General features: G+C 37.6%; 4 protein-coding genes across 40 annotated transcripts in view; 3 read left to right on the top strand and 1 right to left on the bottom strand.

Annotated features, from left to right (window-relative positions):
* LOC116733095 (oocyte zinc finger protein XlCOF6-like) overlaps window positions 1-27,042 on the top strand; it is a 778,765-nt gene that overhangs the window by 347,295 nt on the left and 404,428 nt on the right. The window lies entirely within an intron of this gene.
* Window positions 1-27,042, top strand: part of LOC116733104 (gastrula zinc finger protein XlCGF8.2DB-like) — a 570,370-nt gene that overhangs the window by 338,062 nt on the left and 205,266 nt on the right. The window lies entirely within an intron of this gene.
* LOC116733103 (immunoglobulin superfamily member 3-like) overlaps window positions 1-27,042 on the bottom strand; it is a 919,724-nt gene that overhangs the window by 714,142 nt on the left and 178,540 nt on the right. The gene's annotated exons all lie outside the window — the stretch shown is intronic.
* Window positions 1-27,042, top strand: part of LOC116733131 (butyrophilin-like protein 8) — a 766,651-nt gene that overhangs the window by 725,113 nt on the left and 14,496 nt on the right. For 6 of the 30 annotated variants that reach the window (XM_032583881.1, XM_032583874.1, XM_032583877.1 and 3 more), the window contains 2 exons: window positions 26,153-26,208; window positions 26,321-26,686. The exons of 3 other annotated variants lie outside the window; for them this stretch is intronic. In XM_032583881.1, the coding sequence (XP_032439772.1) occupies window positions 26,154-26,208; window positions 26,321-26,686 (421 nt within the window). In that variant the 5' untranslated portion in view covers window position 26,153. 21 more of the 30 variants (XM_032583895.1, XM_032583894.1, XM_032583893.1 and 18 more) reach the window with 13 other exon arrangements.

The raw sequence follows: 27,042 nt of genomic DNA, 5'->3' as shown, positions 1-27,042 counted from the left end.
CGGCACTTCCGGTTCCGAGGGGGCGGGGCTTAGATGACGTCATAATGTGATGACGTAGGATTGACGGGCAAGCCTCCAGGATCACTCAGGCCAAGTTTGATGCAGCTCGGTCAAAAGATGTGGAATGTAGAGGCAAACGTATACGAACGGCGTTGCCGCCATTGAAAAGTCTTGGCACTTTAAAGCAAGCGAGATCAACTTCCTATCTGTCATCCAACACAGAATCAACTTGATTAGGTCAAGAGAGCCATAAACAGAGCTTTCCAAGGAAAAAAACGGCACTTCCGGTTCCGAGGGGGCGGGGCTTAGATGACGTCATAATGTGATGACGTAGGATTGACGGGCAAGCCTCCAGGATCACTCAGGCCAAGTTTGATGCAGCTCGGTCAAAATATGTGGAATGTAGAGGCAAACGTATACGAACGGCGTTGCCGCCATTGAAAACTGTTGGCACTTTAAAGCAAGCGAGATCAACTTCCTATCTGTCATCCAACACAGAATCACCTTGATTAGGTCAAGAGAGCCTAATCAAGGTTCTCTTGATTAGAGAACCTTGATTCTCTAATGAATCCACAACACACCAACATGTCTTCTGTCTACGGAATGAACTCTGTCATTCCGTAGGGCAATGCTGCCCTCTGGTGTCGAATTACTGAAATAATGAAACTATTTCAGTGGGCAGCAGAGGGCAGCATTGCCCTACAAACAACGAACATGGACTGTTTATTATGTAATTACACAGAAGATCTCTCTAATTCATTCTGAGGGGGCGGGGCTTAGATGACGTCATAATATGATGACATAGCATTGTCAGGTATCACACCAGGATGAGTCAGGCCAAGTTTGGTGCAGCTCGGTCGAAACATGTGGAATCTAGAAGCAATCGTATGGCATCGGCGTTACAGTTCACTTCGCCACGCCGCCACACCCAGCTGCTTCATCGCAGCCGGTCAGGGCTTGGATCCACAACACACCAACATGTCTTCTGTCTCTGGACACAGTTTCATGTTGATTAGGTCAAAGGGCTAAGATAGCGACCGTTCACAGTAAAACATGACACTTCCTGTTCTCAGGGGGCGTGGCCTAAGTGATGTCATCATTTCACCACAGGGTATTTTTGGACACCTAATGATGATCAATAATTTAAAGTTTGGTATCTCTGTGAGTTTCTGTGCAGGATATATAAGAGTTTGGTGTTTCATGGCGAGTAGGTGAACTTTGACCCCTGGAAACCCCCCTTCAGCAAGCTCATGCAGTCACCAATTTGATAACTTTAAATCAAACATGCCTTATGATCAGACTGACCGAGTTTGAAGCCGATCAATCGAAATCCCTAGGAGGAGTTCGATCAAATGCAAAGGCTGTAAACGTCAAAGTCGAGGTCCAAAATGGACCTTCAATACAAAATGGCCGACTTCCTGTTGGGTTTCGACCATAGCTCTAATAGACTTTTTTGTACGTCCTGACAAGATACACATATGTACCAAGTTTCGTAATTCTAGGTTAAAGCATGGCTTGGGGCTGTTCATTTAAAATACTCTAGGGGGCGCTATAGATAAATTAGGCCACGCCCACCAAATTTTGTTATGAATTCCTGTCGGTGGGTGGATAAGGATCCATCCTAGTGAGTTTGGAGCAGCTGGGCCCGAAATTGTGGAATTCAGAGCCAAACGTATGGCAACGGCGTTACAGGTCACTTCGCCACGCCGCCACGCCCACCTGCTATGTCATAGCCGGTCGGGGTTGGAATGCTCAACACACCAACATGTCTTCTGTCTCTGGACACAGTTTCATGTTGATGAGGTCAAAGGGCTAAGATAGCGACCGTTCACAGTAAAACATGACACTTCCTGTTCTCAGGGGGCGTGGCCTAAGTGATGTCATCATTTGACCATAGGGTATTTTAGGACACCCGATGACGATCAATCAGTGAAAGTTTGGTCCCTCTATGTGTTTTTATATAGGAAATATAAGAGTTTCGTGTTTCATGGCGAGTAGGTGAACTTTGACCCCTGCTAACCCCCCTTCAACATGCTCCAAAACTCACCAATTTGATAACTTTAAATCAAACATGCCTTATGATCAGACTGACCGAGTTTGAAGCCGATCAATCGAAATCCCTAGGAGGAGTTCGATCAAATACAAAGGCTGTAAACGTCAAAATCGAGGTAAAAAATGGACGATCAATACAAAATGGCCGACTTCCTGTGATAGTTGGCTTATAACATTAAATGTAAGTTCTGAGTCTTTTGGTGAGCTCTACATGTGTACCAAATTTCATGTCTCTACGATGAAGTACGTTCATACCATTGTGTCAACAGAAAATTGCTAGTTGCCGCCGTTCAGCAATTTTTTTTGCGATTTTTGCGACAACCTTAAAATTCAAAATTTTTAAATTTTCTAGTCGCCACCGCCAAGTTTGGTGAGTTTTTGAATATGATAAAGCCCCCAAAAAGGCGCCTCTTTGGGGGGGCAGAATCGTAATAATAATAAGAAACAGTACAGAAACAATAGGCCTTCGCAGCGCTTTGCTGCTCGGGCCTAATTAAAGCTGCAAGCAGCCTCGGGCGGCCCTCGCAGCAAGCGCCGCTCCGGCCTATTGGCCACCGCGGGGGTTCCAGCCACCGCAGAAGCTCTCTCACGGTTTCCAGAGCCGCAGCCCGCTCCCCACCGCAGAAGCTCTGCCGCAGTTTCCAGCACCGCCGCCGCTAGCCGCCGCAGAAGCTGTCGTGCATTTTCCCCACCCGTCCACCGGGCGATACGCGTGAATGCGTTCGGCAGCGCTCCCCGACGACTGTCAAAAAATCTGGTGCAGATCGGTCGATGCATCGAGGAGATATAGCCGATGTATTAACTTAGGGGGCGCAGTGGAGTCAAATTACATTTCAACCTTGTTGGGCTCTTTAGAGGTGAACAAAGGTCATACATATCCAGTTTGGAGCCAATCGGATGATCCATGCTTGAATTAGAGCCAAACGTATGAATATGGCGAGGGACTGATATTCGCCATTTGGCCACGCCCACACGGTTCAGCCAGCAGCGAGCATTGACAGAGTTTATCATCCGAATCATCTTGATTAGGTCAAGAGAGCCATAAACAGAGCTTTCCAAGTAAAAAAATAGCACTTCCGGTTCCGAGGGGGCGGGGCTTAGATGACGTCATAATGTGATGACGTAGGATCGACGGGCAAGCCTCCAGGATCACTCAGGCCAAGTTTGGTGCAGAAGCTATCGACCGTTCACAGCAAAATATTAGACTTCCTGTTGTCAGGGGGCGTGGCCTAAGTGATGTCATCATTTGACCATTGGATATTATTGGACACTCGATTATGATCAATCACTGAACGTTTGGTGTCTCTGTGAGTTTTTGTGTTAGAATTACAAATTATTTAATTTTTTCCTCCATTACAACATTGAACTTTCATTCCGTAGGGCAATGCTGCCCTCTGGTGTCGAATTACTGAAATAATGAAACTATTTCAGTGGGCAGCAGAGGGCAGCATTGCCCTACAAACAACGAACATGGACTGTTTATTATGTAATTACACAGAAGATCTCTCTAATTCATTCTGAGGGGGCGGGGCTTAGATGACGTCATAATATGATGACAAAGCATTGTCAGGTATCACACCAGGATGAGTCAGGCCAAGTTTGGTGCAGCTCGGTCGAAACATGTGGAATCTAGAAGCAAACGTATGGCATCGGCGTTACAGTTCACTTCGCCACGCCGCCACACCCAGCTGCTTCATCGCAGCCGGTCAGGGCTTGGATCCACAACACACCAACATGTCTTCTGTCTCTGGACACAGTTTCATGTTGATTAGGTCAAAGGGCTAAGATAGCGACCGTTCACAGTAAAACATGACACTTCCTGTTCTCAGGGGGCGTGGCCTAAGTGATGTCATCATTTCACCACAGGGTATTTTTGGACACCTAATGATGATCAATAATTTAAAGTTTGGTATCTCTGTGAGTTTCTGTGCAGGATATATAAGAGTTTGGTGTTTCATGGCGAGTAGGTGAACTTTGACCCCTGGTAACCCCCCTTCAGCAAGCTCATGCAGTCACCAATTTGATAACTTTAAATCAAACATGCCTTATGATCAGACTGACCAAGTTTGAAGCCGATCAATCGAAATCCCTAGGAGGAGTTCGATCAAATGCAAAGGCTGTAAACGTCAAAATCGAGGTCAAATGAACTTCAATCTAAAATGGCCGACTTCCTGTTGGGTTTAGAGCATGGCTCTAAGAGACTTTTTTGTACGTCCTGACAAGATACACATATGTACCAAGTTTCGTAACTCTAGGTTAAAGCATGGCTTGGGGCTGTTCATTTAAAATACTCTAGGGGGCGCTATAGATAAATTAGGCCACGCCCACCAAATTTTGTTATGAATTCCTGTCGGTGGGTGGATAAGGATCCATCCTAGTGAGTTTGGAGCAGCTGGGCCCGAAATTGTGGAATTCAGAGCCAAACGTATGGCAACAGCGTTACAGGTCACTTCGCCACGCCGCCACGCCCACCTGCTATGTCAAAGCCGGTCGAGGTTGGAATGCTCAACACACCAACATGTCTTCTGTCTCTGGACACAGTTTCATGTTGATGAGGTCAAAGGGCTAAGATAGCGACCGTTCACAGTAAAACATGACACTTCCTGTTCTCAGGGGGCGTGGCCTAAGTGATGTCATCATTTCACCACAGCGTATTTTAGGACACCCGATGACGATCAATCAGTGAAAGTTTGGTCCCTCTATGTGTTTTTATATAGGAAATATAAGAGTTTCGTGTTTCATGGCGAGTAGGTGAACTTTGACCCCTGCTAACCCCCCTTCAACATGCTCCAAAACTCACCAATTTGATAACTTTAAATCAAACATGCCTTATGATCAGACTGACCGAGTTTGAAGTCGATCAATCGAAATCCCTAGGAGGAGTTCGATCAAATACGAAGGCTGTAAACGTCAAACTCGAGGTAAAAAATGGACGTTCAATACAAAATGGCCGACTTTCTGTGATAGTTGGCTTATAACATTAAATGTAAGTTCTGAGTCTTTTGGTGAGCTCTACAAGTGTACCAAATTTCATGTCTCTACGATGAAGTACGTTCATACCATTGTGTCAACAGAAAATTGCTAGTTGCTGCCGTTGAGCAATTTTTTTTGCGATTTTTGTGACAACCTTAAAATTCAAAATTTTGAATTTTTCTAGTCGCGACCGCCAAGTTTGGTGAGTTTTTGAATATGATAAAGCCCCCAAAAAGGCACCTCTTTAGGGGGGCAGAATCGTAATAATAATAATAATAAGAAACAGTACAGAAACAATAGGCCTTCGCAGCGCTTTGCTGCTCGGGCCTAATAATAAACAGTACAGATACAATAGGCCTTCGCAGCGCTTTGCTGCTCGGGCCTAATAAGAAACAGTACAGATACAATAGGCCTTCGCAGCGCTTTGCTGCTCGGGCCTAATAATAATAAACAGTACAGATACAATAGGCCTTCGCAGCGCTTTGCTGCTCGGGCCTAATTACAACCAGGAAGTAAATGATGTTACCTCAGCAGAGATCAGCTGCAATGTGTGGTTTTGTCCACATGGTGGCGCTCTAAGCTCTGACTAAAAGCTGCTCAGCAGTGAAAGTTAGTATTTCTCCTCCTTTCTGTCTTTATTCAGTTCTGATGTGAAAACACAGATTTAGAAATGTTTCCTTTAATGAAATGTGTTTATTTCTAACAGCTTTAAGACGTGATTATTGAATATTGATCTGATCAGTTGATCAGCAGCTTCATCCTGATGCTTCACTCTGTGATCTTCACTTCAGTTTACAGGAAACAGAATCAGGAAACAACATGAAATAATTTAGTAACATTTCTGGTTGTTATGCATTTTAACATTTCTGTTGGAGGAGGGAGTCCAACCTGTTGGACAACATTCTGAGAATGTTCTGTGGTTCTCCATCCACACTGTGGGAGAGAACACCCACAGTGTGGGAGAGAACACCCACATTGTGGGAAGCAGTATGGATGAATGAAAAAATTAAAACAGTTACACAAAAGTGTTTCACTGTAAAGGTGGTTTGTAGTTTGTTTTGTTGCAACCTGAAGTATGAAATAAACTTCAGTGGAGTTTGAAAACAAAATATGTTTTTTTTTTTTGTCTGGATTATGTCTGATTGAACGATGTGTGAGCCCAGTTGATATTTTTTTCTGTTTTGGGGGGATTTTATTGTAATCCATAGAGGGGCCCAGAAAATCTTTGGGAACCTCTGCTGTGACCTGAGCAGCTCAACCTGGAGGAAAGAATAAGAGGAGGCAGAAGGTTTGTTTTTCCTCTGAGCAATAAGGAAGTTTTAGGTTTAGACAAGACTCCGTCCACAGCCAACATGAACATTTTTGCAATACCTGGGAGCATAGACTTAACTGTCAACATAACTGCAGCTGAGAAATGTTTTTGTTTCAGCTGGAAGAATTAGGCTGAGTCACATTGTCAGTGTGAAAGAGGAACAGAACATTTCTATATTTAAAATAAAATAGAGGATCAGATAAATGTGATATTGATTAATGTAGCAGCAGCCATGCTGGACTTTTACATGAACTTCTGTAATTCTCTTTAATAAGTGTTCATTTTACTCAGTTTTATTTTATCTTATTAAATATTCTCTTTAATTGGCTACTGCATTATTTTGTTTTCTATTATTATTATTATTATTATTATTATTATTATTATTATTATTATTATTCAGAGATAATTCAAAGTGGAAAATCTGCTTTAGTGGCTGAAAATGTGTTTAGAAATTGTGTAAAAATAATGAATTGTGGAAAAAATCGACAAAAATAAGAAACAGCCCAAGGAAGTGGATTTAATATGAAAAGCTGGAACTTTGTGTGTGATGCACAAGGCTGTTTCTTTTAAACCAGAGAGACAAGAAGAAACAAGTACAGGAATGTAACCTGACCGGTCTGAGCAGAACCTAGTAAAATGACAGTTTCCCACTTCACACTTGTTCTCCCTGTAAATTCAGTCATGTAAAGGGTGGAGCCAATGACTGCACAAGGTGAATGGCTGCACCAGGTGAATGGCTGCACAAGGTGAATGGCTGCACAAGGTAAATTCCACCCAGTTCCTGTTCCTGGGTGGAATTCAGTCATGTAAAGCCTTGTGCAGCCCAGAAACTCTCCGGTGAACAGCAAAGAGCAAAGAGCACAACTGGAAATATCTTAATACTCCACAGGTTTTTATCCACGCAGGTTACAGGTGAGTCAGTTTGTTATTGGTCAGTTTTTATTCTGACTCTTTTAAGATGAACTCTGTTAAAATATTTAACAGCTTGATAATCATTAGTGTTGTTGACAAACTAGAACTTGTTCTATCTTTTCTCTCTTCTGTTCTCGGCTCCCAGACTCTGAGCTGCGTAAAGTTGCTCAGCCCGTCCCTCCAGTTTAAAACTCTTGTAATTAACTGAAAGTTAAAGAGTTAAATATGAATGAGATGTTTGTCACCTTTAACAAAAAGCTTATGTCTATGAAAGCAGTGTAGCAGTTTTGTTAATGAAGCAGTTTATCATGATTCAGCCAAAGTAATGAAATAACAAACTTCAGTCTGATTTTTATTGTTAATGTGTTTCTTCCTATTGAGCAGTGAAAGTAAATCAAAAGTGTTACATGTCTTTTGCTTTTAGTTTTTACTTAGTGGACGGTTTTTTGTTAGTGCTGCAGAGCTAACAGCTAACAGCTAAAAGCTAACAGCTAACAGTTAGCTCCTCACTTCAGTGGCTCTGCCAGCCTGTGCCGTTCAGCAGCTGTTGCTTCTCTCACACTTTGGACTTTATTATTGTTCTAATAATTGTAGGGGACCTAAAATTACTCTTAGTTTTTTCTTAGATGAATGGCAGATTTATTTATTTATTTATTTGTTTATGTTTCCTTTTTATATTGATCTTGTTTAATTGCAAATGTTTCTTCAATGATTTTTGGGGGGGACTTTTCTAAACTTTTCCAAGATGGGGGGGTCCAGACCCCCCTGACCCACCTGAGATTTACGCCAATGGTGGTAGTAGTGTTTTTTTCAAACATTAATCTTTTCTCTCTATTTTGTCTTTCAGTATTAAACTCAACTTTTCTTCCATGTTGATGAAATACAACAGAAAGTTTATGAACCAACAGATCAAACATCTGTCCTGATGATCTTCATCACTTCACTCAAGTTTATTGATCCTGATTATTTCAAGCCAGATGTTTCTGATCCTGCTGCTCCTCATCCTCAGCTCATGTCTCTGTGGTCAGTCTCCATCTTGTCTTTGTGACAGAAAGCTCTCTAGATGGAGCTGAAAGACTCCCATGTTCCAGTTCTCAGTGTGTCTGCTCCTCTCTTTCCCTCTCTGTCTCCTCAGCAGCAACATTTGTAGTGAATGTGACACAGAGCAGCTATCAGGCAGAGGAGAACCACAGCATCACTCTGGAGTGGACCTTCACCACCAACACTCAGGGATCCTGGAAGAATCTGTTCATCTACTGCAGCTTGTTGGCTCCTCATAAAGAACTGGTTCTCTATCAGGTCCATGAAGGTGTTGAGATTCCAGATTCTCAGGATAAACAGTTTTCAGGACGAGTCCAGATTGACAAAGACGTCCTCAGAGAAGGACGAATCAGACTCCATGTGTCCAGACTGAGGACTGAAGACTCTGGTCTGTATCTGTGTGGAGTGAAAACTGAAGATGGTTTCAACTCTGGAAGATGTCAACTCAACGTTACTGGTGAGAAGAAATATTTTACTCAGATAAAATCCTGAGACCTGAGTTGTTGAATTTCTTCATCTTCTACATGAATCCTCCTGGATCTCAGTTTTCATCAAATATTAATAAATATTTCTGATTTCTCTCCCTGCAGCTGCTGATCAGATCCAAACTCAGAGAAAAACTTTGACTCCAGAACCAAAGATAGGAGGAAGGAACATCGTCTTCATCAGTCTGGGACTGATAGCAGCTCTAATGATTCTAATAATAATGTTGATTATTTGGTTTAGGAAGAAAAGAAAGAATCATTTTGAATCAAGTGTGGATGAAAAACAAAACAACACAGATAACGGGTTTGTTTGCTGTAGTTTAGTTTAAAACTAGTTTTGCCTCCACAGAAAAATATCAGATTTGTTTCCATCTATTCTGATTAACATGTTAGATCATCATGAATGAATGTTTTGTTATAATGACAACATTGAGTCATTTATTGTTATTGTTATAGAAAATGTAAATAGTTTCTAAAGGTTTCTGGACTCAGTCAGAAGTATTGATCAATTATTGTGTCTGATAACTGATCAATGATTCAGTTAACAGACTGAACCATTGATCAGACATTGGTTTATTGACCATCAGGCATTTTGTGGTTGTTCACACCATCACTGTGACCAAAGTCATGAATGTGTTACATTTACATTCATATTTTTAAATACTGTTTTATTGTTGAGTTGTGCAGATTTAAAATCTGTTATTTTTACTGATATTTTTAACAAACACTTTTATAAATATGTGTTGAAACAAAACATCTAAAGATTTTGTTATAAAAATAATTTTTATCTATTTTTAAGTAAAATCAAAGGATTTAAACTGTCGATTTTTATACATTTAGTTTATTTTAGAAATCAACACAACATTATGACATAAAAGTGTTTATACTTTTTGTTAACATAAATCTTTACTCAGTGTTAGTTTGTTGTTTATTTGTTGAAACGTTATAAATATGAATGATGCCATTTCATTACAAAATTGTTACATTTTCAATGGGTTAAAAGTTTTTTCTTTTAACTTAATGTTTCAATTCAAAGTGTCTCATGATTTCATATTTTTTATCAAATGTATTTATTGTGAATCTGTGAATGTTTCTGGTTTTATCATGTAATATGTGTGATGGTGTTGCTGTGAACTGAATTTATCTTTTGGGATAAATTAAGTATTGTGAAGTGCAGAAGCTGAAGTTTAATAAATATAACTAATGTGATTTAAAGAAGATTAATTTAGTGCAAGGAACTATGTTTAAAGAAAGATTCAGTAAAACAAATCTAAGTCTGGTTGTTGAAAACTAAAGATCTAAACAACTTTTCTTTCTAAATTAAATTAAGTCAAACTTGGTAAACTTGGAGTTTGGTCTTTATTTAGATTAAATACATTTTCTTTCTTAATCCAGATGATTATTCTACTGTTGTGCTAGAAAACAAAACTAATCTTAGTCCATCAACTGTTTACAACACAATTTCTAAACACATTTTCAGCCACTAAAGCAGATTTTCCACTTTGATTTATCTCTGAACTTTAATATGAACCACTGAAGATGAACATGATTAAAGCCCAGATGTCAGAAAATAAACAACAATAACTCAAAACCCTTCAATCTAATGATGTGAAAAATAACCAGTTAATGGTGCAAACAGGTTTAGAAGATTCAAATCAATAACAAACAGAAATCATCCAAATAAGGGAGAATAATAGCTGATGGATTATTAATCCAGCCATAATTCACAAAGGACTGAAATAAAAATGAAAAATCTTCCATTAGTCATGTCAAATTTAACTGATACAAAAAATAGAAATAAAACATAAAACTTTAATAATAATAGAAAACAAAATAATGCTGTAGCCAATTAAAGAGAATATTTAATAAGATAAAATGAAACTGAAAAAAAACCCAAAACTATTTGATCCTCTATTTTTTTTTTTTTTTTTAAATATAGAAATGTTCTGTTCCTCTTTCACACTGATGATGTGACTCAGTTCAAGTTCAGTTGAACTGCAGTCATGTCACAGACAAGTCTGTGCTCCTGGCTGTCACATGACTGTTCATGTTGTCTGTAGGGAGTCACGCCCAAACCTAAAACTTCCTTCTTATTCAGATTAAAATACCAACAAAACAAACCTTCTGTCTCCTTTTATTCTTTCCTCCAGGTTGAGATGCTCAGGTTACAGCAGAAGTTCCCAAAGATTTTCTGGGCTCCTCTATTGATTACAATAAAATCCCCCCAAAACAGAAAAACAAATCAGCTGGTCTCACACATCGTTCAACCAGACATAAACCTAAACACATATTTTGTTTTCAAACTCCACTGAAGTTTATTTCATACTTCAGGTTGCAACAAAACAAACTATAAACCATCTTTACAGTCAAACACTTTTGTGTAACTGTTTTAATTTGTTCATTCATCCATACAGCTTCCACTCTCCCTCCTCAGTGGATGGAGTCGCTTTTTCAAAACCAAAATGTTACCAGTTCTGAGGACAAGAATGTCAAGAAAGGTAATTTAACTATCGAATAAAAAGTCAAGCAGAAGAATTTGACTAAACTAAATGAGATAGTGATCTGGGAAGGTGAACCAGGCAGGTTCTGCTCCAGAGGGAACTAAGAGGACTGTTCACATCAGAGTAGAAATATGACACATGGGTTCAAACACTTCCAACACAAACCTGTTCAGAAACAGTTTGACAGCTGAAATTTGTCAAATTCTCCAGGTTGACATTAAGATTAAGATCAAGATGGACACAGCAGAAGAATTATAATATAGAAAACATTCATATTTGGAAACTGTCTTTAGAAGAAAACGACCAAGATCCGTCTCTCTGAAAAGAGTCAAACTTTCCATCACTGCAGCAGAGTTATAAGTCTATAAGATAACCTCAGGAGTTATAGAACAATATATTTCTAAATAAAACAACTAAAAATCAAACAGATGGATGAAAGCTTCATAAATCTGTAACAAAGGAGGCAGACAAAATAAATAAAGAAAATCCTGAATTCTTTGTTTTATAGAGACAAAAAAAAAGATAAAAACAAACAATTATATTTCATTGATGATAATATATAAAAAACTGTTGTATAGAGCATATCATTTTGAATACTCATTAAGATCAAATAAAACCAAATATGAATAAAAATAAATGAGAATTACAGAAGTTCAGGTAAAATCCCATCTTCACACCTCAGTAAAACATGTTAGTTTGTTTTTCTTTGTTAGCAAAATGAATTGTTCTGTTTTCCACAACCCAACCAAACATTCCCAGTCCCACAGGATCCCACTGGGACTAGTTTTCCTCAAGTCCCATGGTGTAGAACACAGGTGTCAAACTCCAGTCCTCGAGGGCTGCTGTCCTACCTGTGGCACCTGTTTTGTGCCACAGGTACAAAACACTGGAATGAAATGGCTTAATTACCTCCTCCTTGTGTAGATCAGTTCTCCCAGCCTTGCTAATGACCTAATTATTCTATTCAGGTGTGGTGCAGCAGAGGCACATCTAAAAGTTGGAGGACTGCAGCCCTGGAGGACTGGAGTTTGACACCCCTGGTGTAGAAGAAATATGACAGGGCTGCTTTGTTAATTTTCTCTGGTTGTTCTCTTCAACAGGACTGTTCACACTGGCTGTAACCTGATCCACTCACTAAACAAAGTTTTTATCTCTCAAAGCTAAAATTTCCCCTCAGCAGCTTCAGTAATAGGTCCAACTGTGGATCAGACAGTTCAGGCAAATATGAAGAGCAGCAGTTTAGGGTGTTAAAATAGGCAAGAAAAAAATAATGTTCAATATTCTTGTTAAAATTTTTAGGTAAGAGCCTTTAATTTCCTAATATGAGAGATTTTACACTATTTTATCTGCATAGAAAAGAAGATTAAATACTTTATTTACTAATAATGATTCCTCCTCTCATCCACCAGTACAGAAAATGGATGGATGTTTCATACAGGAGACAAAAAATGAGAAATCTTACATTTTTCATCATCTCATTGTTGAAAACTTTACCAGTGAGATAAATAAATATAGATTATAGATTAGATGTAAAAGGTTTGTTCTGCATGAGGAGAATCTGACCTGCTGACCTTAGAGGACAGGATGGAGTATAAAGGTGGAGCAGCTCAGAGGAAACCAGGCAGGAATTTAAAAACAAGACGAGGATTTAAAAATGAAACCTGAAATGTCTCAGCAGCCTGTGGAGAGAAGATAAAATGGGTTAAATTGGTTCAAACCAAACTGGTTTGTTGTCTCCATGTATGGAAGTAAATATGTGCCATCAGAATTTGAATAAAAATTGCCTCTGAAATTTGAATATTGTATATTAGTGCTTACTTTTTCAGTGTTAAAATAAATTCAGAATATATTTTTAATCTAAAAAAATTTCAGTGTCATTATTTGTACATGAAAAAAAAATTCAGTGTCATTATTTGTACATGGTTGCAATTTTCATTTATTAAAAAATTCACATTCCTATTTCAAAGTGATCAAATTTTCAATAAACACATTTTTCGCAGTTTAAATTTTCAGTGTTAAAAAATTCAGCATATAAAAAATTTCAACTTTTCAAAATTCAAATGCAATAATTTCAGTGTCCTCCAATTCAACTTGCTCAAATTCGCTGTCTCAAATTCAACGTCTAAAAATTCGCTGTAAAAATGGCGAGGTTACTTCAGGTCACAGACATTAGCAATGGATGTCAGATTCCAGGACCCAGCTGATCACGTGACGCAACCGTCATATTGAAGAAATACCAGCGTCACCGAGGCTGGCGACCATGGAGGCGAACGCAAACCCAACGGTGAGTTTAATGCTTTCATATTTCTGTAGTATATTTTATTTTGCGCATGAAGTTTGATACATTATCTTAAACCTTGATTTAAAACACGGTTTTGGGCCGTTGTTAATCTTACACCATGTAGTGCTAGCATATTACTTCTAGCTACCTACTAGCCCCCCCAGCCCCTCCCCGCTGCCCCACACCCAATTTACCCCGTTTTATTTTAAAAAGAAATACCACTTGCGCCAAGTCTAGAATCTTGAAAGAGAACTGATGGGTGGCGACTTTCTGGGTTGTTTGATGTTGTCTTAGCTGAGACTGAGACAGGCAGTCTTAGTAAAGTGTAATTTTTCAGGAGATGCTACCGCTAATGTACTAAGCTAATATGGCTGCCTTGTATGCTTCAAGGAGGGGCTGTGATAACTCACAATTCAGTTTTAATCTTAGCTCAAAATTCAAACAGTTGAATTGCATGCATGTTTGTGTGTTCTCTCTGTGTAGTCTAGCTCTATCTCAACATGTGGTTCCAGAACTGATGTGGATTTTAATAAAAAGTAAAACTGTCTTGAATATTTCCAATTACTTTAGTCTTACAAAGATTCTAAGTTATCCATACGCTGCGGACGTATGGTAAATTAGAATTGAAAATGTGTTTGTGGCTTTGTTCTCTTCCACAGCCACACCACCTGAACTGAAAGACATGATCAAATTCTGGACCGGATGGGAAAATCTGCCGTCAAGTCTGTCTGTGGAGATTGTATCAAACTTCATGCGCAAAATAAAATATAATACAGAAATATGAAAGCATTAAACTCACCGTTGGGTTTGCGTTCGCCTCCATGGTCGCCAGCCTCGGTGACGCTGGTATTTCTTCAATATGACGGTTGCGTCACATGATCAGCTGGGTCCTGGAATCTGACATCCATTGCTAATGTCTGTGACCTGAAGTAACCTCGCCATTTTTACAGCGAATTTTTAGACGTTGAATTTGAGACAGGGAATTTGAGCAAGTTGAATTGGAGGACACTGAAATTATTGCATTTGAATTTTGAAAAGTTGAAATTTTTTATATGCTGAATTTTTTAACACTGAAAATTTAAACTGCGAAAAATGTGTTTATTGAAAATTTGATCACTTTGAAATAGGAATGTGATTTTTTTAATAAATGAAAATTGCAACCATGTACAAATAATGACACTGAATTTTTTTTTCATGTACAAATAATGACACTGAAATTTTTTTAGATTAAAAATATATTCTGAATTTATTTTAACACTGAAAAAGTAAGCACTAATATACAATATTCAAATTTCAGAGGCAATTTTTATTCAAATTCTGATGGTACAAATTTCCTTCATACCATGCAAATAGAGCAGCAAAGCCACTTCACTTTTCTAGCCATATTTGGTTTCACTTTTGTACAACGGCTCCTTCCTCCTCCAGTTATAAATAGAAGCTGAGTTCCTAAATATTCCCTTTCTAGTTAATATTAGCTGAATTATTATTACTTGGTATTCGAAACAAAAGTTGATCTATTCCACTAACTCTTAAAGGTACAGAAGAGCTGTGTTGTTGTTCTCTTTCTCTTTCAGACCTTCACATGTGACACAGTTTAAATTAGAGAAAATCCACCATCCTGCTGTCATGTTGACACATGATGATCTACTGAATGTGTGTCTGCTTGTTTACAACAAAGCAACATTTCTCTTGTTCAGAGAAAACACCATAATGTTACACCTCTGATTTTTATCTCCAGGTTTTAAAACTCAGGTTTTATTGACTCTATCTAACCTGAAGTTTTACAGATAAAAAACTGGCCCTGGAAAATTACACTAATTATTTTGAGAACAGTATATTAAAATAAAATGCTAAAGGACATTTTGAGTGAAAAGTGGTTTTGAATCATATTTAACAGGTATCATGATTTATTCACAATTTACTGAGAGAAAATCTAGAAACACAAACTCAGCTTACTACTAAAGAAACTTTAATCTACAAACCTTAGATCAATTCATCCAGAATTTATTCAGTATTTAATTAAAACATATTTTGAGAATTAGTTAATTAGCTCACCCTTGAGCTTGTTTTAATTTATCATTGTGACAGGCCTAACTACAGGCTTCTTGTTACATGACAAATGTTTTCTACACCTTCACTGAATCAAACTGAAGCATTTTTTTTCTCTGGGTTGGTTGGAAAAAACCAACCAAACTGGTTTGTTTAGGTTGGAAACAACCAACCAACCCAGAGAAAAGAAATGCCAAACTGGTTTGTTGTCTCCCTGCAAATAGAGCAGCAAAGCCACTTCCTGCAGTTTGTAATAGTTCACTTTTCTATCTATATTTGGTTTCACTTTTGTGCAACTGCTCCTTCCTCCTCCAGTTATAAATAGAAGCTGAACTTTCAGGTTTGTTTTGCTTCAGATTCTGGTGTTTTTCTCTTCTCAAAACCATCACATCATCCAAGTGATCGAATTAAAAACTAAAGATCAGATCCTAAATATTCCCTTTCTAGTTAATATTAGCTTCCTACAGATTGTTACATTAGTACTGAAGATGAAACATTGCAGAGATGGAGGATTAAAATGTTGCTTTAAGGTCAGAAACTAAAAGGATCAAAACATTTTATTGAAGATATTCTGTTTCTGAGCTTTGTTTAGACAGATCTGTGTTTTCAGGCAGACAGGAAGTTGAGGAGATCATCTTGGAAAAACCAGGTGTTTGTGTTTTTTTAGCTAACTGGTTAAAAGGCCTGTTGTTGTTTTATGTTTTATTAAAGTTTTGAACTGAATTAGCCTTGCAGTCGACAAAATCACCTCAATGAGATTCAGATAAAAAAAAAAATTCAAATATAAATTCAAAAATACTTTATTGGTCCCAAAGGGCAATTAAATAAATAACATAAATTAAACAAATAAATTTCTTATCATAATTTCCACCATGATCTTCACCCATCAGAGAAACCAGTTCTATTCTTTCTCTCTGCTGGTGAAAGCAGTGATCTTATTTGCCTTCACTTGTCACATTGTTTTCATTTTATAAACATGCTTATGGAAAATAACGTGTTTGATCAGTGCAGACTCTATTAAAAGTTTGTCATGACATAAAATAATTTTATTCATTTCCTTCTGTGCAGCCACTACTACTGGTTCTGAAGCTACAACTCAGTTTTAAGGTTTCCAGCCTTTCACTGTGTGACTCCATGTTTCAGCCTGCAGGCTGTAGGTGTTTTTTAGCAGTAAATCACTTTGTTCATCTGAAATCATCAGTGGTTTCTCTGTTCTTACAGAAGTAAATCATTCTTTAATTCAGTCTCTCTTTGACTAAACAGCTTCACCTTGTTAGATGCATTTTGTTCTGCAGGTATTTGTTTAGAAAGTTGTTAATGTTGGAGGATTCTGGTTTCCTCTGCACACCCAGCCTGACCTTTGACCTGCATGAGGCTGGATTTTGCTGCTGTTCTGCAGCTGGTTGTCTGAATATTTGGTGAGGATGGGTTCTTGGTTCTGATCCAGAATCTGAGGATCATGTTACCTGATCTGAATTCAACCTGAAGTGAAGATCACAGAGTGAAGCATCAGGATGAAGCTGCTGATCAACTGATCAGATCAATATTTAATAATCACGTCTTAAAGCTGTTAGAAATAAACACATTTCATTAAAGAAACATTTCTAAATCTGTGTTTTCACATCAGAACTGAATAAAGACAGAAAGGAGGAGAAATACTAACTTTCACTGCTGAGCAGCTTTTAGTCAGAGCTTAGAGCGCCACCATGTGGACAAAACCACACATTGCAGCTGATCTCTGCTGAGGTAACATCATTTTACTTCCTGGTTGGATCTTTAGCTTCCTCTTCTTCTCATGTCTTCTCTGTGATCCTGAACTTGAGATCTTCCTGTTGAGGACACAGAACAGTCAGTCAGACAAACAGTCAGACAAACATGAGAGCAGAAAGTAAACCAACCTTTCACTTTGAGTCGGACTGTTTTCACTCTCCAGATGGTCCTGCTGTCTAATATAGAATAGAATAGAATAGAATAGAATAGAATAGAATAGAATAGAAGTACTTTATTCATCCCAGCAGGGAAATTACTTCGCAGTTACAGCATAGAGACAAGACACAATAACAACTACCACTGAGTAGTAGTTGTAGATAAAATAAAAAATAAAATATAAAATGCTATAAATTGTAAAATATAAAATGCTGTTAATATAAAAAGCAACTTAAGAGCAGTCCTTGCAAAGATTCAAAAAATGCAGATATGTATATGTAAATATATGTACAGCAAGTGTGCCACAGTGCAGTTGTGCGAAATTGGACTGATTAGTGCAGAACACTATAAAATGTAATTTTTTAAATTGTCTCTGGTTCCTCATTTCGATGGCTCCACTAAGGCTCTTGTGCTGCAGTTCCCATTTCTTAAATTCCCAACGTGGCGTTGGCACTGCTTGGTTATCCTGCTGCTTTCATTTCCAGTTTGATTCTGGTTCATTTTCTACAAATTGACAATAAAACTATTAGATTTTGGAGATTTTCAGAGTTTCTCTAAATAGATTCAGTTCATAGAAAATCAGAGCAGAATAATAATCAGCTTAACATCATTAACAATCTGAATTCACAACATCATCAAGGATCTTTTCCTCAGTTTTTCTCTTCTCTTTGTCTCTACAAAACATTTTCAATCCTAAAACTCAGAAACTGTCATTTTGCCTGATTTCCTCCAATCAGGCAAAACCTGATTATTATATTATTATTGCCTGTTGATTATTAAAAGACAACAAGTCCCATCAGGTCCCAGTTGCTGTTTGGGTGAATATTATCATCCAAAACCTCCAAAGAAATGAAAACTTTCTCTGATTAGTTGTGATGTGAAGATTGAATCCTCTGATATTTAAACCAGCTGGTTTTAGTGACAGCAGATCAACAACAACATGAAACCAAACTGAAATCCTGACAGAGGAGAGACTGAAGGAGGAAACGACAGAAACAGACGATGAACAGACAGACGGACGGATCTGTTCTCCTGTCATCTAAAGTCCAACAGTCTGATAGAATCAGGTTCTGTTCTGCTTCCTCCTGACGACCCAGAGACTCTGATCTCTACCAGAACCACATTCAGAACCAGAGTCAGTCTGACAGGAAAAGAGTTTCAGTAAAGGAATTCTCTTACACAAAGGGAGTTTCAGAAAAGAGAAGTGATAAATAGAGACATTTCCACTTCGATTTGTTCAGGTCCTGACTCAGCCGAGTCAGAGCTGAGTTCTCTTTTGGTTGCATAAACTTTGTTTACTCACTTGTACTGGGAACAAAACTACCTGTGGTGAAAACATGATGTGAAGTGTGTCGTCTCCCAAACCTCATGATAAATGTTTCATCTTGGAGATTCACAAGCTTTTAATGTAAAACCAAAAGTTAGATAATATTGTTTCTTATTTATTTTTTTGGTCGTATTACTTTCAGCATAAAATAGAAATACCAAAGTATTAACTTTTCCTGGTTGTAATGTCAGAGAGAGAATTTCATCACATATATGGATGATTTAACTCTGGTTGTCACTGATAATAGATCTATAGATCTATAGATTCACTAACTGTGTGAAAAATCTATTTTTTATGTTAATCAACATAAAAGTGAATTATTTATTTTAATTGGAGAAATGAGAGAAAACTGTATTTTTCTGCTACAAACAGATGCAATAAATATATTTGGTCAGCAAACATGAAAACATGGAGGATCTGAATGAACTCATTCAGTTCAATGAATCAGAAAAACTGATTCCTCTGAGAATCAACAGATCAACTGATCTCTGTGAGAAAGAAATCTGTTAAATGAAACAACAACTAGAGCAAACATCTGGTTTATAGCAGCAGATCTACTGATTCTAGATCTATAAACCTCTGGAATAGATTTTATTGAACTGAAGTGAATCAAACTGATTCTAATCAGAATCCAGATTCAGTTTTCAATGATCAGAGAATTTCTAAAAATTAGATAAAAGTCAGGTTTCACCTTAAAAAGTTAAACTCTGATCAACACAACATGTTAGAAACAGGAACAAGCTGGTGGTGAGTTTATGGGACAAGTTGATTTGCAGGGGACTGAGAGTAAAAACATGGAGGAACTGAAACTGAAGCTCAGAGTGTTTTATCGGTCATTCATAAACTTTGCTACGACATGCAGAGGTTTAGACAACGACTCTACAAACTCTGAGAAACAATGAAAATAATCCAACCAGATAAGTAAGTATATATTAGTTTGGTTTACATTTGTTTAGACTTCAGTTCAGTCAATAGTTACTAGTTATCAATAGTTATATTGATATTTTTGTAAATTTTCCTGTTAACTAAGACAATAACATAAGTAATAAATGTTAATGTATCTGAGAACAGATCAATAAATCAGTGGAATCAAAGTGATTTTAATCTACAACAAATTATTTTCATTCCTGTTTCATTCTTGAATCGTAAAATGTTCAAGTGCTGGACCAATTAATAAAAAATAAATTAATATTTAGTCTAATTTCATTGATTTAATCCAGAGGTCTCTGAATTTTGAACATGTTTGGACTTAAAATATCAACAGATCAGATAAATATGTTTTATTTGATCAAATGTGAGTTGAAAACTAATCTTAGTCCATCAACCGTTTAATGTGAAAGTCGTGTCATTGTGTCAGAATAAAAGCCTTAAACCTGTTTTTCCTCCACAGGATTCAAATTTCAGTCACAACTTAAAGGTAAATCAGCTGATTTTCTGTCTCCTTTAGTTTTTAAAAGTATAAACACTAAGAGTCCACACAACTATGATCAACACTTTACCTCAGTAAAGTTTGAATAATGAATTTAAGCTGCTCGTCATAAATTGGCAGAAATGCAGGTTAAATGTAAATACTGGTGAGGAGCTGTAGTTCTTCTAGTTCTCCAGCAGGTGGAGCCATTTCTCTGCTTCACTTTGTTTTTGTTTTTCCCATCAGCAGGAAATGATGGTGACAAACATCTGATATCCTGACTGAACTAATTCAGTAAATTAGAGATTAAACAGACGAGATACCAGAACAGTTTGATGCAGATTATTTATCATGTGAAACTCAGTGAAAGTTTATTGATTTAACATGTGGGAATATTTTAGATTGCAAGAAGGAAATCCATAATTCACTGTTATGAGTCCAGATGTTCCTTGTATTGTTAGTGATGATGTTCCTGATGTTCTGCTGCCTCTCCTCCTCTTCCTCTCTCAGGATGAAGATGATCTCCAGGATCCTGCTGCTCCTCATCCTCAGCTCATGTCTCTGTGGTCAGTCTCCATCTTGTCTTTGTGACAGAAAGCTCTCTAGATGGAGCTGAAAGACTCCCATGTTCCAGTTCTCAGTGTGTCTGCTCCTCTCTTTCCCTCTCTGTCTCCTCAGCAGCAACATTTGTAGTGAATGTGACACAGAGCAGCTATCAGGCAGAGGAGAACCACAGCATCACTCTGGAGTGGACCTTCACCACCAAGACTCAGGGATCCTGGAGGGAACTGTTCATCTACTGCAGCTTGTTGGTTCCTCATAAAGAATTGATCCTCTATCACATCCATGAAGGTGTTGAGATTCCAGATTCTCAGCATGAACAGTTTTCAGGACGAGTCCAGATTGACAAAGACGTCCTCAGAGAAGGACGAATCAGACTCCATGTGTCCAGACTGAGGACTGAAGACTCTGGTCTGTATCTGTGTGACGTGAAAACTGAAGATGGATTCAACTCTGGAAGATGTCGACTCAACGTTACTGGTGAGTTTAAGCTTCAAAAAAACTTTAAAGTTTTTCTGTTAATCAGCTAAGAATTTGTTGCTCTTGTGTCGTTTAGCTCAGAAGTATTTTCTCTTTTAATTTCTGTTAACATGTTTTTATGTTTATTGTGTTTTCACGGCATCTTGTCTGTCTGTTGGTTTCTCTAAAATTTAAAGCCAAAGTCAATATAAAGCAAACATCAGTTTCTCTGACCAAACGTCTCTAATGAGGCACAAATTCAGTTTTTATCTTTTGGTTCTTTCCAGCTTCTTCTGGAATTTTCCATCATCATAAAGAAGATTCAGCGTCAGACAGTCGAGGACGGGTCGGCCTTTATGTTTCACTGGGACTGACAGCAGCAGCAATCATAGTTTTACTGATCAAACATGGATCCAGAACTCTTTAGTGAATCGGCTGATGATGAACTTTAATTCAGTTGTTTAACTCTGAAGCTTCAGGAAGCAGCTGATGGATCCTGAACTCATTTTGGATTCTACTTTGGTAAACAGGAGAGATCATGATCTCCAGTCCTGACAGCAAAACAATCCCACATCATTACTCCTCCACCACTGTGCTTTACAGCTGCTGTTGAATCTTTTCTGCTCATTTATTACTAAGTCTGTAAACATGTTGTTGTTGTTTAAAGCTAAAACTTCCCCACTGGTTTTATGTTTCCCTGTTGCTGTAGTTTTGTAGTTCACTTTGATGTAACTTTAGAAATAATATTATATATGTATAAATGTTTCCAAGATAATTATTTCTAATTAAGTTAGAGTTAATAGTCAATGAAATGATGAACTTTAAACCTAAAGAATAAATTTGGGCTCAACTTTACAATAACAACATTTAATGAAGGAAAAAATGATTTTTATTCATTACTGTATTTAAAGATAATTAAATTCTTGTTTCCAAATCTTTTTAAAAGATTCAAAGTCCTGTACTGTTATGTTTTAATGTTTTGATGGTCATTGTCATTATCATCTGCTCTTCCTACAATGTTTATTCATGAATATTTATGAATTTACTGTAACATTATTTGACTTCATGTGAAGTTTTCCTGATAACTTTTCTAAACTAAACGAGGTGAGTCAGGAAGTTTCCCAGATGTTTGAATGTTTCTTCACGTTTCTGTACGATAATGTTCTTGTTAAATGATTGAATAAAGAAATGACCACAGAGAACCAGTCCTCCATCAGATCCAAGATGGCTTCCACTCTGCAAGGTGTCGACTCAGCATCTCTGGTAGGTTCAGTAAAATATTTGTCATTTTTAATCATTTATATTTAAAGTTTCTATTCCTGCAGTGTTTTGCTTTTTTCTGATGTAAAATCCTAAAGAAAATGATGAGGATCAATAGAGGATGACTTACAGCTCCAATGAGGGAAATATTTAGTGTTTCCATAAATCCTGGTTCTGTTGCTGCTGACCCGTCCAGCTGCAGCTGGCAGTAATTTCAGTCTGCTTCTTCTTTAAAATGTCCAGAATCACAAAAACATTAGCAAATATCTCAGTGCATATTTACTCATTATTATTCAAACACTGTTTTTAGAAACTCAAATGTTTTCCAGGCTGTTTTTGCTCATCCTGATCTGGACTTTTAATTTCTCCTCTTCATGTTTTGGTTCTTAATGTTGGCAGAAACATGAGGATTAAAATCCCACCTGAATCATTTTCTCAGTCCAGCTGCTGTTCATGTTGCAGTTAAACAACAACATCAGTTCTTATGGTTCAAACTGCAGCAGGAATCATTTCACAGAAAATCCTGTCAATATTTTACCTTCGGCTGAAATCATCAGACGCTGAGTCGGCATCTTCCAGAGACGAAACCGTCTTCAGTCTGAACACATGGAGTCTGATTCATCCTCTGAGTGGGTTTAGATGATTGATTGATTGATTGATTGATTGATTGGTTTTGTTCTTTGAAGCCACAGTGAAACAGAGAATTCAGATTTCACATTTTCAATCGTTTCAAGAGTTTTTTTTTTCTATTTGCTTCGATTATTTGGAGACAATTTATTAGATTGTTGTAGTGGCGACTTTTCAGCACTAGAGGGAGAAGCAACGTTTAGTAAAAAGCTCAAATAGAGCTGATCTCAGTTCTGGAAACAAACATCTCAACAGTGAACAACCATCCTGACAGAAAGTCTGCATAAATATGGATTTATTAATAACATGAGAACATTTTGAACAGACCAACTGGAGCAGATAAAAAACTTTATGCTCAGTAACAAAGAGCATCAATTAAACAGCTTTAAGACCAAACATCAGAACAGATCAATGAGTCCAGAAAACTTTGAATCAATATTTTACAGTATATTCTAGAATATTTGTAATTTTTCAGAGACACTGGAGGTTGAGTTTATTATCTATAAGCCATAATCAAAGTTACAAGAAAAAAAAAGGTTTAGAATATGTGAGTCTATATAATATAAGCTAGTTTTACTTTCTGAATTAAGTGTTGAACTTTTTAACAAAATTATAACTTTTTGTGCTCTTGTTTATTTCTACAGTGGAATAAAAATAATATATAAACACAGTTGCTGATGAGAAAACCTTCATTTAATGTCTCAACATACATTCATCACCATTCAGTGAATTATTACTGTTGAAGGCGTAAAATGAATTATTTCAGGAACTTGACCTTCCAGTTTATATTTAGTAAAACTGCTGGTGTGATTTGAGCTGTGGGCGGAGTCACGTGTTTAACTCCTCCCACGCCGCCGCAGTGAAGCTCTGCTCGGAGCAAACCGTAGAAACTTTTTCTGCCTCTGAACCTTCGTGATTCTCCAGTGTTGAAATCTTATCATTTCAGAGACAGTTTCATTATAAACTGTAAACAAATGAAACATTTTCTGAGTGTGAAATATCAAACACATTTCGTCACTGCAGACATATTGATCTGTGAAGCACTTCAGACTTTTTTTATTCGTCTTTATTCTGTTGAAAGAAAGAACAGAAACGAATCTATGAACGTAAACGGGACTGATTGTGTTGTCAGCGTTGGTGGGAAACCCTGAGTTTAAGAGCTGAAACATGTTGGACAAACACGTTTAATACGAGACACAAAACATTCAGAGAGTTCAGAAAGAAAAACAAGTTACAGGAGATTAAAAGTTATTTTACAATATATGAACTGGGAAACACAATGTTATTATTTACTGATTGTGTTTTACACTCACAAGAAACGTGTAGTTTAGTAAAAGGTTTTATCCAACTAACTCTAAACGGATCAGACAAACGGATCCACATTAAATATAATAAACTTACTCGGTTAGTTTTTCTTCTTCATCAGCGTCATCACTGACCTTGTGTCCAGGTCTCTGCACAGCTTTGCTGCTGATCTCTGCAGGCCTGAATTAACAGATCGACAAATTATTTCTGCTATGCTATTTCTGCTATGCGCTTCCAGTAACAGAGGGTTGAGGAATCAAATCAAAGTTTGTTGGCAGCTTTCACGACTGACATCTTTCAGCTCCACCGCTTCCGCTCCCTTTGCTTTGCTTTGCTCCTCCTACTGCAACTCATTCCTCAGAGTCTAACGGAGCAGGAAGGGAAACTCCCTGATTCAGGACGAGTCCGGCTTTATGCCCTGCAACAGGGAGACAGTAATGAACGTAATGAATGTAATGAATGTCCGGCATTAGGAGGAGGAGTTCTTAAAGTGAGTAGGAGTTTGATCCCTCGACCGCCTCTAAAAGCATAACTGAAATTATTTGTCAGTCTGTTAGTTTAGATCTGGTCTGTAGCTTTAGAGATCAGTAGCAACGTTATGCAGAGACCTGGACACAAAAGTTGACAAAGCAACAAAATATGGAGGCTGATAAAGAAGAAAACTAACAGAGTAAGTTTATTCTATGTGGATCTGTTTGTCTATAATTTAGAGTTAGTTGGATTAAACCTTTTAGTTAAATACACGTTTCTTGTGAATAAGTGTAAAACACGACAGTTAAGTCCTGAAACCATGTTTTCCAGTTCATATATCTGTAATAATAACTTTTAATCTTCTGTAACTTGTTATTATTTCTTGCAGCTGAAAGTTTAGTGTCTCTGGTTTGACACTTTTGTCCAACATGTCTCAGGTTTCAAACTCAGACAGGATTTGTCTCCATCCTGTTCTCCACACCACGACATGTGGAAAATGTTCAGCAGGGAAAACTGCAGCCTGGAGAGGATTGTCTAAAAACCTCTCTCACATTTCGATGCGTTTCACAAGGATGAAGGAGTGAACTGATGCTGGATTCAGAGCAGACTCAGTTCACTCCTTCACACAGGATTCACCAGAGACAATCCTAGATACAAACATCTTACCTGAAGAGAAGAACTGGACCGTTGCTCAGTGGGTCAAAGTCCTGTTTTCAGATGAAAGTAAAGTTTGTATTTCGTTCAGAAATGAAGGTTCCAGAGTTTGGAGGAAGAATGAAGAGAACCAGAAACCAAGTTGATTAAAGTCCAAAGTGAAACTGACTGGATAGAAATTAAAAGTCTTTTCAGAAACCTGATATCTCTGTTTAGGATATTTATGTTTTTATTGGTCTTATGCAGTTTTCTAATTGTCTGTAAATAATAATCATCAAAATTACAAGAAGGCTCAGAGAATATAATCTAAATATTTTATTTAGATATAAACAATCTAAATAAAATATTTCATAATAAAAGTTTCAGAAGGAGCAGAGAATAAAAACATGTTCTGTTGTCTGACGGCTGTATGTTTTATTACCACAAGGTGGCAGTATTGATCTGTTTCTAAATAAAGTTAATTCTGTAGCAGGAATCCAGATGTTCCTTGTATTGTTAGTGATGATGTTCCTGATGTTCTGCTGCCTCTCCTCCTCTTCCTCTCTCAGGATGAAGATGATCTCCAGGATCCTTCTGCTCCTCATCCTCAGCTCATGTCTCTGTGGTCAGTCTCCATCTTGTCTTTGTGACAGAAAGCTCTCTAGATGGAGCTGAAAGACTCCCATGTTCCAGTTCTCAGTGTGTCTGCTCCTCTCTTTCCCTCTCTGTCTCCTCAGCAGCAACATTTGTAGTGAATGTGACACAGAGCAGCTATCAGGCAGAGGAGAACCACAGCATCACTCTGGAGTGGACCTTCCCCACCAAGACTCAGGGATCCTCCAGGGAACTGTTCATCATCTGTGAATTCAGATCATCAGTAAAGCCAGGGGTAACAATATATGTTCATCGTGATGGTGATGAGTTTCCAGAATCTCAGGATGAACAGTTTTCAGGACGAGTCCAGATTGACAAAGACGTCCTCAGAGAAGGACGAATCAGACTCCATGTGTCCAGACTGAGGACTGAAGACTCTGGTCTGTATCTGTGTGACGTGAAAACTGAAGATGGATCCAACTCTGGAAGATGTCGACTCAACGTTACTGGTGAGTTCATGTTGCAACATCTGATCTTTATAAAGTCTAAATGCTGAAAAAGTGAAATTGAACTGAAAAGATGCAGCAAAGTTTTTCTGATATATAAAAAAAAAACTTTTGTGTTTTTCTGTGAAATTATTTCTTCCTGTTTCTCTTGGTTTTTATTTATTTAGATTATTTTTTTCTCTGATTTAGTTTGAGGAAACTCAGAATGAGGTAAAAGTCCTAACTGGTTTCATCCAGAGAGTCGGAGAAAAATGAAAAGTTTTCATGTTTCTTTGTGATCAGAACCGACCCGGTTTATAAAGGTTAAAACAGAACCAAATGTTTCTGGGTTGTTTATATGGTTTCATGTTTAATTGTTT

Source organism: Xiphophorus hellerii, chromosome 14, assembly GCF_003331165.1.
Source record: "Xiphophorus hellerii strain 12219 chromosome 14, Xiphophorus_hellerii-4.1, whole genome shotgun sequence".
NCBI lineage: Eukaryota > Metazoa > Chordata > Actinopteri > Cyprinodontiformes > Poeciliidae > Xiphophorus > Xiphophorus hellerii.
The sequence above is the reverse complement of the archived record's forward strand: the minus strand, read 5'-3'. Positions and strand labels throughout refer to the sequence as shown.